We start from the raw sequence: 10,980 nt of genomic DNA, 5'->3' as shown, positions 1-10,980 counted from the left end.
AAAAAAAAAAAAAAAAAAAATGAAAATAAAGACACATTTTAGATGTCTTTATTTAAAAAAAAAAGTGGCCACGAGATCTAAAATGCAAAGGACAGACACCTGAATTACCGGTCAGAAACCAGCCTCTTACTGACCTTATCTGGCCCCATTCTTTTATTTTAATTATATTGGGGGTGTATATGGGCTTATATAGATATAGATTATATGAGGTCAGGTGGAGGGCAGGGGTCAATCTAGATGTTTCTCAGGGATTACCCAACTTTAAAAATAACCTTTATTAGTTTTTAATTTATGAGTGCAGTGTCCATGCAGCTCACTAGAGCTGCAGTTGCAGGCAGTTATGATCACCCCAAGTTGGGTACTGGGAGCCAAATCCAGGTCCTCTACAAGAGCAGCCAGTGCTTTTGACTGATGAGTCATCTCTGCAGCAACATCTTGGTTTTTGAGACAAGGTTTCTCACTGAAACCTAGGGCTCACCAAATAGGCTAGATGGTCTGAACAGCCATCCTCAGAGATCCACTTATCTCAGCTTCTCCGGGAGTGGGGTTACAAGCTAGAACTGCTTCACACAGCTTTTTTTTTATGAGGGTGAAGACACTTAAACTTGGATCTCCATGTTTGTGAAACATGCAGTTTACAGACTAAGTATATCCCATCCTTATATCACAATATAGACATACTTTTAGATGCTCTCAGAGAAAGAACACAGGATTTGTAACCTTAGTCACTGATCGCTAGAACTTCCATGCACCTGAAATTCTGAGTCTGTGATTACTAAAGACATAAACTACCTCATCAGCATCCATGGCAGTCAGCTGCATAATCTTTGAGCCATCTCCAATGTTCTCTTCCACAGTGAGATCCAGGGTGTCTGTTGGAAACACTGGTGGGTTGTCATTGATATCTTGAAGTGTTATTTCTACCTATAAAGAAAAAGAAAATAAAACAATACATAAGGCCTCAATTGGAAATGCAAACCAGAAGTCCATGGAACTGTCCTTCCCTAAAGGTATAAAAAAGTATCCCAAAAGCAATGTGTCTTGAAAGAAGGGTATAAAATGTTCATAGGAACACGTAAGTCCAAGCAAATAGCATCTAATTTGTTGATGGTAAATGATATTAAATGGTCACAGTGGAATTCAGACTGAAAACAGTCCCCTGAGATTTGTCACTGCAACTCCTAGTGAAGGTCTCCCAAGACAAGGAGCCAGCTATCTTCCAACCATGGTGCCATCTGACACCATATTTTTTGTCTAAAATGCTTACATGATAACAGCTAATGTCTGGGAAATGAAGGCATTCATACATTAGTTTAAGAAATACTTGAAATTTCTCCATGTAACATCAACTCTCTAATTTTGGGGGGTCACAAAAAAACTACACACTTGTCCATCTTGACTCCCATTTACAGTAGCAAACATAGACCAACCTTCCTTTCAGACCCCATGGTCGGTGGATCACAAGGATTGACTGCTTGTTTGAGAGATCTTAGCTAGAGTTAGTTTTCCTACCTAAGGAAAGTTTTCAGAAGAAAAGATGTATAAAGTTTAAACACAGCTTCACCCTGTGTCTCTGTTCTGAGTTGGGTAAGAGAGGCAGAGGCTCTAAGACAATGGCAGACATCTACCAATGTAACAAAAGCTTCCTGGGAGAAGGTCACAACTTGAGTTGAGGAGGACAGCTCAGCCAGCCAGCAAGGGCCTATTTCTCACAAAACTGGTATTCTGTGAGTTGCCATTGTTCACAGCTCTATTGTGAAGACCCTATCAGATCTAGGGAATAAGAGGAGGAATGAGAAGAGAGGGAACCAGCCAGAGGGGATGGGTCTTCTCAAGTGACATAGGAATTCAATCTTAGGTCCCCATATTAGAACTTTAAAAACTTTTTAAACTAGTGCTTTACCCACTGAGACATCTCCTCAAACCCCCAGAAAAATTAGTGCACAGGTAGCTGCCAGCAGCAGGCCTCACCTCCACAGTTGGCTCTTGGTTTATCTTTTAAATGAACACGGAATACACTAAAGTATTCAACATGCCCTCTCTTCATTCAGGAATCTAATGATAACTACAGTTTCATCTTTAAAAAAATTACCAGGTTTATACTGAAGGAGGTCTTTTTAAAATTATTGTATTAATTATGCTTTCATGTGCCTTTGCTGAACTTTCGATGTTTGATTTCTGTTTTATACACTATTTCAAAACAAATCATCCCACATCTTCATCCAGACAGGATAGAAACCATTGACATAGGAACCACACCACTGAGCCAAACACAGTCCTTTCTGTGCTGAGAGAAATGACTGTTCCAATGTGAGAAGACAGCTCAAGGAATTCCTCAGGGTGAGGAGAGAAATTTCTCTGACCCAAGATGTCAACAGTTGGCTTCCAATAGGGGAGGGGGATATCAGTGTTTCAAGTTGCATATCTATAAGCACATGTCACCCTTTCCCTTAAAAGAAGAATGTTGAGTCCTCTTCTCTTCTGTGATGTTGTGGCTAACACAGGCCCAGCACTCATAGACTCCAAAAGCTGGATGATAGATGTTGGCATGAGTGAACATACCAGAGGCAACACAGTCCAGATTCCAGAAGAGGATAATTTGTGTATGTGTGACAACGTATTTATAGCTTGGATATATTTTTTCAAATATCCCTCACTGTGTTTGTTGGTTACACACAGGTTTTCATAGTAACACACTGTTCTGTATGGCTTGCAGCTAACATGAACTGTAGTTCTGGGTTGATTCTAAGCTTGGGACCTTCACAACCTCACACCTGGGCTCTGGAAAGGCTGTTCACACACACACACACACACACACACACACACACACACACACACACACACACATGCACGCACACACACATACACACCACACCAGCACGCATATTCACATGCAACACATATACAAACACATGTGCACGCACACTTATCCTAAAACAATGTGTGTCATTGTGTTAGTTCATTTACTCTAGCTATGTACATATAGAAGGCATCAGAATGGAGGAAGAACTTGCAGCCTGTTTAAAGTCCCTTATCAACCTTCGCACTTGGGGGGCAGAGGCAGGTGGATATCTGAGTTCGAGGCCAGCCTGGTCTACAGAGTGAGTTCCAGGACAGCCAGGGCTATACAGAGAAACCCTGTCTCAAAAAACCAAAATAAATAAATAAATAAATAAATAAATAAATAATAAAGGAAAAAAAATGAAATTCTCACTATGTGGGGAAGGTGTTTTGTATTGTTTGTAAGAATGTAGGGTGAGCACACTGAAAGTTCAGAGTTCCATTCATTTGCAAGATGCATTAATATTTAAGAAATCTGAAGGAGTGTCATGTTCAGTTCCTTTATTTTACAGGCAATGTGAGCCAAGGCATTGAAATACCAAGTGTTTTATCTAAGAAAAACAATGCTAGGCCACAGGCCCAGGGCCCATTGTATTTTCTTCAGCCAAGTGCAGAGTCTGGAATGCTGAGCAGGCTCAATGATGTGCCTGAAGCTACTGGCCTCTGCCCTTGGTGTTAAAGCAGACACCACTGTGAGAAGCATGTCCTAACTCAAAGCAACATGAAAGTTATGTTTGAGGAAGTTTACATATAAAGAGTTATGTTGAAAACTATTTTGTTAAGAAAAAAAGAGAGAAGAAATAAAGAGTAAGGAAAGAAAGAAAGAAAGAAAGAAGGAAGGAAGGAAGGAAGGAAGGGGAGAAAGAAGGAAGGAAAGGGAGAAAGAGAGAGGGGGGAGATTTTATCCATAGTTTTTCCATTTTTCAGAATTTCATTTGTGGCTTGTTCAGTAGGTGTTCAGATAGGTCTGTCTTTGCACTACATCAAGTTCAATTACTCAGTAGGAAGCTTGGGGTGTATATTACAAATGATGCCATAGTATAGATAGAAGTACAATTGATGGCTCTTAAAAATCAGATAAATATGTTTTCTTCCTAAATGACTAGTTCCTTTTAAGCATTTCAGAAATTACTAACAGTGAAATAGTTGGAGAGACAGAAAGAGCACACACTATAAAATAGCAACCATGTCACGGCAAAAAACACATGGCTGAGTGGCCAACAAGATCTTTGTGGAACTGGCACTTTATGCATTATGAGATACCTGGATTTATATAAATTATGAAAAGTATTGCATCAAAAATCAAAGTTAAGAGTTCACAAGTACTGTCTCTATGGATATTAAAGGATTACATCAAGATTATGTAAAAGTACATTTCTTAAGGTTTTTTTTAATTGTGTATCTATATGTGTGTGTCTGTAAGTGTGTATATTTATGTGTGTTTGTGTATGTTTGTGTGTGTTTGTGTATGTATGTGTGTATGTATGTTTGTGTGTGCTCACATAAGTATCATATCTACAGAGTTAGGAATGGACTTACAGACAGTTGTGAGTGACTTAGCAGTTTCTGGGAGCTGAACTCAGGCAGTTTCTGGGAGCTGAACTCAGGCCCTTCTGAAATAGCAGTACATGCCTTTAACCTCTGAGCTATCTCCCCAGCCCAAAAGGTGCAAGTTTTAATGAACTGGTTTTTACTAAAATTTCTTTCAATATAGAAGGCTATAGGTCAAATCAGAACTCTCTCCACATATCCACAGGCTGCTCAAGTTGGCATAGACTGAGCAACGCTTACTCTAGAAGCCTGGAGTCAGAGATTTCCTGGCAGTCTACTGCTTCTAGATTTGGGAATATTTGTAAGAAAGACTATATTGACATATTTGAGGTAAGAAACTCAAGTCTAAATACCACATTCACTTTTGTTTCATATGTACCTTGTACACACATCTGAAGGTAATTTTACGACATATATTTTCTGTTTGCCTATGTCATGACTGCTTCCCGGGGGCAAGTGTTGAATTTTCCACTTGGGACAACACATCCACGCTCAACACACTGTGTATTTTGAAGTACTTTAGATTGTCAGAGTTGTGATGCTCAGCCTGTCACTGAGACTCTCCAGTTCCCCAGATGGTTAGCAACACTCAAAATACTGACTTCTAGATTCGGAGATTTGGAAAGTACAACTCTATCTTGTTCATATTTACAACCCACCATGTCTAACAGAATCTTTCTTTTAGGGGCATATCATTTAAAGCAACGCTGTTTGTATATATTTGCAGAGATGACCTATTACTGGGACACAAGGAACCTCATACTAATTGAAACTGTTCTCCCTACAAAGTTAGCCAGATAGAACCACCACGCCCCATCCTGTTGCTCTCCTAGCTCCTTTGCATCCCACTGACCATCAAGCATCTTCTAGGTGCTGTTAAATATGCTGTGATAATATATTGACATCATGCTTATAATCATGACTCAAACATTAACAGAGCTTGAGCTAAACATGACTTGTCCATAATGGGTTCCATTTGAGAGAGCATGTGGGACCCTCATTGGACCCAGCACCATGGCAGAGGCTGCCATGATGAACGGTACAGGGATGTTCCAGTGAGCATGGCCCACAGCTGACCATCATGTTGACACTCCAGTGACACTTTGCTAAATGGTACTTCAGTCACAGGCATGTAGACTGGATATACACCACTGAAAAATCACTGAGGAAAATATTCCAATCTTACTGACAACAAATTTTATTTAATCGCAGTGAAGTAGATGCTGAAAAACGCCCACCTCCTCTTCTGTGTGAAGACCCCACCCCTTCTTCCTTATGGAACCTACCCCAGGAGCTGTTCAATTCTCATGTCTAATCAGTCACTTCCTCTGACCCTGAAAAGAGGAAAGCGCCACCTTTCCTGCTTGACCTGAAATGTCATGTGCATTTTACATTTCCCAAAATGCCTGGACAGAGTTGTACAGAAAGCCCACGATTGATGGGACATGAAAGCTGACAGTCTACCCAGGAAACCAGAGAGCAGCAGTTATTACACAGACAGCAGGGTGACTCATTAGAATCACTGCTCTGGCTAGATAATCAAATTTAGATTTAAATGTGCTAATATCTACTCTGACTAGAACCAGATACTACGTGATTTATTTCATTCCATGGGATCAGCTCATTGATTATGCCCTGGGAGCCCCTGGGAGCAAATCTTTGTTTATTAAACTTACATGAAAGTCTACATCTGCTGTAACAAGTCCCCAAGTCCTAATTCATTATCAGCCAGAACACTGGCACTCTGCTCTAGTTGTATTTTGGCTTTTGATTGCAGATGAACTAACTGGAGAGCTTCATCAGTAGAGCAAATGACTGACTCCAGTTTAACATCTCCAATAGAGACTTAAAGCTTGTCATAAATGTAACAAAAACCCAACCCCTCTTTTACACTGTTCTGTTTGGCTCTGGTCTTTGCGTACTTTCATTTCTTAAAAGGAAAAGCAGTGCTGCTGGAAAGGATGGTGCCAGGATCTACCCAGCTGCTTTCAGTTTGTTCCTCGGGCCTTTCCCTATTTGGGGTGACCACTGGGAATTCTGTTGTCATGAGTCTGGGTGAAGCTTACCCTGTGTTCTGAGTGGTTGGTTTATCATGCTGCAGGGCCAGCATCCATTGCAGTTTGTGACTGACTCACATTTTAGTTATGAGAAGGTCTCAACAAGGAACAGCTTACATTTAAATGCCCAAATGTCAGGACCACAGCGTTTGGATTACAGAGGCACACAGGGTCATGCTCAACCTATGAGCAATACGTTCAGGCATTTATTTATTTATCACATAGAACCGACCTAATTCCACAGCCCGTGGTTGTAAGAGTGTATGTCTCATCTTGAAAATGGTCTAGAACTAAGAACCTGGAATCCTAGAGGTGGAAATCAGACTTTGGAAGAAAGACTTCGCATGGCACACTGTTAGAGCCTAGCAGGAGCTATGTGTGAGCTGTGAGGAAAGCCAAGGTGGGGGTGGGGGGCTGGAGGATGGAGGTGGGGGGTCTGAGAAGTATGTCCTGCCTCAGCTAACCTCACACTCTTGAAAATTGAAATCTGTATGTGAATTTGTTTGCATGCCTGGTGCTCAAGGAGGCCAGAAGAGGGTGTTGAATCCCCTGGAACGGGAGTTACAAACAGTTAGTTATAAGCAACCATGTGGCTTCTAGAAACAGAATCCAGGTCCTCTGTAAGAGCAATGGGTGTTCATAAATGCTTAGCCATGTCTCCAGCTCTGTGGCATCTCTTTCCCCACTTCAGAACTACAATAAAGCCCGGCGTGGCTGTTCAAAACTATAAGTCCTACATTTGGGAAGCAGAGGCAAGTGGCTGTCCAGAAAGTCAATCTTAGTCTAAGCTACAGAGCAAGACCTTCTTAAGCCAAATCACTGAAAGAAAATCCTGGGAGACTAGCTAAATGGCTCAGTTGCTGAAGGTCTTCTCATAAGGATGAAAAGGTCTTCTCATAAGATCTTCAATTCCCAGGACATATGTGAAAACCATGGGCTTGAGGCTGGCACTTGTAATTTCAGATGTGGAAAGGTGGAAACAGCTGGCTGCCTGGGACTCCCTGGCTAGGCACCCTAGTCTTTGTGGAAAATCCCAACAAGTAACCGTGTCTCAAGTACTTTTTTTTTTAATAATGAAAAAGGTGAACCACTTCTGAGACACAACACCCAAGATTGTTCTCTGACATCCACAAACATTATCAGGTATACCTGCACAAATACACACACACACACACACACACACACTCCCCACCTATAAATGCACAGCTGCACACACATTTGCACATAGCACACATATATGCAAATAAGAATGAAAATGGCATAAGACTTTTAATAGAAAAATGAATAGTATGCAGCCAGTGGTGGCACATGCCTTTAATCCCAGCACTTGAGGGGCAGAGGCAGGCAGATTTCTGAGTTCGAGGCCAGCCTGGTCTACAGAGTGAGTTCCAGGACAGCCAGAGCTACACAGAGAAACCGTGTCTCAACAAAACAAAAACAAAACAAAAAAAATTTTAAAAAGAAGGAAAGAAAGAAAGAAAGAAAGAAAGGAAGGAAGGAAGAAAAAAAGGAAGAAAGAAAGAAGGAAAAATGAATAGTTAACCATTATATAAGGCAAATATTATTTTACAGGAAATAATTTAGTAAAAAGTAAAATTTAAAAGGAAGAAGGCTTGATAAAAATTAACTTAGTCATTTGAAACTTTGTGCAATTTAAATGAAAGCACAGGTGTATGGTATGTAGGCACATATGCAGTATTCCATACAAAGATGGGTTGTTCTAGTCCAATTACTATTGAATATTAGGGAAGAAGGAAGCGTGTGCATTTTTGATTCTTTTGTTTCACTTTTAAAACAAATTGAAAATCACATAAAGATCTTCAAGGCACAGCTTGTTACCCATATACACTACATGGATGTGACCATGCCCAATTAAATTTCTCAAACCAAAGCCATTATGCTAATCTCTCGCCACTAAACTCTCCCAGCAGTCAGCAGCATATGTTCTTGGAATTTTGATGCATTTCTCATAAGCAAGAAATACTTGGGAGTAACAGGCAGTCTTGGAGGGAAGCCAGCGGGGACAGGGTGGTCAGGAGTGCAGGCACAAAGCAGTTAAGTCTGTTCTGGAGGCAGCAGGCTTTCCATAGCTCACTAAGTGTGTGGTGACAAACAAGAAGTTGGAGCCCTGGCGCTCTGAGCGTTGCTCAAGTCAGAACCAAATAAGGAATTCTTCTAAAGCTGCCATACGTACCCACGTCAACTTTGCCTGAAACTGACACTGCCTAATTCTACATTTGCCCAGATTCCTGCACATGCTCTTAAGTGCATGCAGACTAGAAGATGGAATTAAAAGATGTGTGGCTTTCATGTGGAACTTGAGGAACTTTTTGTGTTCCTTCAAGCCAAGCACCCTGCAAAAGCATCCCAGAATGTTCTTTTTGGTAGATGTTGATCTGAGTAAGGGAGACACATTGCAGAGGGAAATTTTAGAAAAACTAAACAAATGAAAAAGTTCTGTGGAGCTTAGGGAACCCACTTTCCCCTTGCTTAGTGGGCATTAGGCATCATGACGCAGAGTCAGCCTCTACTCAGACCAGTGAAAAAGCTGGAAAACAGCTCATATTATGAAGAACTTGCTTTGCAAGCATGAAAACAGGAGGTCCAGTCCCAGAACTGGTATAAAAGAAAGCCAGGCATCCTGGTGCTTGCTGGTTATGATAGAGCTTGTGAAGCAGAGACAGAGGGACACTCCAGCTTGCTGGCCAGCTAAGGTAGCCTGTGTGGTTAGTCCAGTCAGAGAGAGAGACTACCCAGCCAAAAGGTGGATGGCATCTGAGGAACAAGGCTCAAGACTGACCTCTAGGCTCTACATGTATGCACACACACACACACACACACACACACACACACACACACTCTCTTACATGCATACATACATATGTACAGAGCTGCACACACATACACACACATATACATACACACATATACACATGCACACAGTTACACACATATGCACACATATATACACACACACATACACATGCACACAACTATATACACACATGGACACATACACACAGCTATATATCAATATGCACATACATTGCACATGTATACATATACACAGCTATACACATGTGCACACTCTTGAAAGCTGAAAATGTCAGCCTTTTATTAAAAGCAGTTGTGATTATTGATTGATTGATTGATTGATTGAGCCTAGTTTTTCATCCCTCCTTATAAATAACTGTGTGTCCCTCCCACTGACATTGTGACTTCTCCCAATGTCTCCTGACTTGTTCATCTACAATAAGAATGGTAGGATAGTCACAAGTGGAGAAACTTGAAATGTCCTAGAACCATATGGCTCTGTTAGCCTCTGGTACCAGGAAAAGGATGGTGCATTTTTAGAGGAGGTGTCAGAGCTGAGAAATCTGTAGTCCAAACCAGAGTTTCCTGCCTGAGTCTTAGCCTAGAGCAGCCTCAACTGTGGCTACTCAGAGAGGCAAGAGGAAGTGCATTCCAGTCAGCCTGTGAGGTACAGGGACTCTTCAGTAGAAAATAGTATTGACAAAAACGGGAGTAGGTGCATTGGGAACAGAAGGACTTCCCTCCCTGAATTGCCTCCAGAAATTTATGATCTGATAATGGTTGGTGAGACACAATGAAAAGGAAAAAGCCAGTGTCTGCTGGCCTGAAGTGTGCCTGGTACTTGAGATATGCTTTGTGCACTGAGCATATAAATAAACCATATTGCTGCATGGAACTTGCCAGTTCACTCTTGCACAGACCTGTCTGATATGGAGACTCAGTGTGGCTGCAGAGGATGGAAAGGCAGTCAGATGAAAATTCTAGATCAGCAGAGTAAACCTTATTGATGTTCACCATAAGAAAAACTAAAATGTAAATTTCTACAGAAAGGAGTGGTGAGTCAAAGTTATTAAAACCTATGCTGGGAATGGCAGCCCCTTCAACAAATGCTGGTGGAGAAACTTGGTATCCACACAGAGAGAAATGAAACTAGATTCCCCACCTCCCATCCTAGACAGAAACTAACTCCAGATGGATCCAAAACCCTGATGTAAGATCTAAAACTTTGAGTGTAGTTCAGATAAAGACTCCCATCTGTAAACCTCCTGGCTTGAGGGCTGATTCTTCAGACCCTGCCTGCCTCTCATAACCACACTTCTCTACACACCTCCTGCTATTTGCCACATCTCGCTCCTGGTTCCAGTTACATCGGAAGTCCCGCCTCTACAGAGACCAAAGAAGCTGCTGATTGGGCCAGCATGCTGACAAACTGAGGGGAGGGGTTTTGCCTCACCTATTCTACCTGTTGGCTTGCAACAAAGAGATTATTATTAAATGCAAGATGGCTGGGTGATCACATCTCTTGAGTGCTGTCTAATTTTGACTTTCCACGTGGGTAAGATATAATTATGGCTAGTCAATTTTCTCCTGACTCCATATTCCAGAAAACCCTTTTCTATGGTTACCGCTGGCCGGTAACACCCATCCATATTGCCTCAAAGAAAAATGATAAACCTAACCAAGGAAGTGAAAGGCCTCTATAAATAAAAAAAAAAAA

General features: G+C 41.4%; 1 protein-coding gene across 2 annotated transcripts in view; it reads right to left on the bottom strand.

The window, feature by feature from the left end:
• Fat4 (FAT atypical cadherin 4) overlaps window positions 1-10,980 on the bottom strand; it is a 129,255-nt gene that overhangs the window by 69,154 nt on the left and 49,121 nt on the right. For both annotated transcript variants that reach the window (XM_031376677.1, XM_031376676.1), the window contains exon 3: window positions 793-924. In XM_031376677.1, coding sequence (XP_031232537.1) covers window positions 793-924 — 132 coding nt within the window. The remainder of the gene's footprint in view (window positions 1-792; window positions 925-10,980) is intronic.

This window comes from Mastomys coucha, unplaced genomic scaffold (genome assembly GCF_008632895.1).
Source record: "Mastomys coucha isolate ucsf_1 unplaced genomic scaffold, UCSF_Mcou_1 pScaffold17, whole genome shotgun sequence".
NCBI lineage: Eukaryota > Metazoa > Chordata > Mammalia > Rodentia > Muridae > Mastomys > Mastomys coucha.
This window is presented reverse-complemented; position numbering and strand designations above follow the sequence as displayed.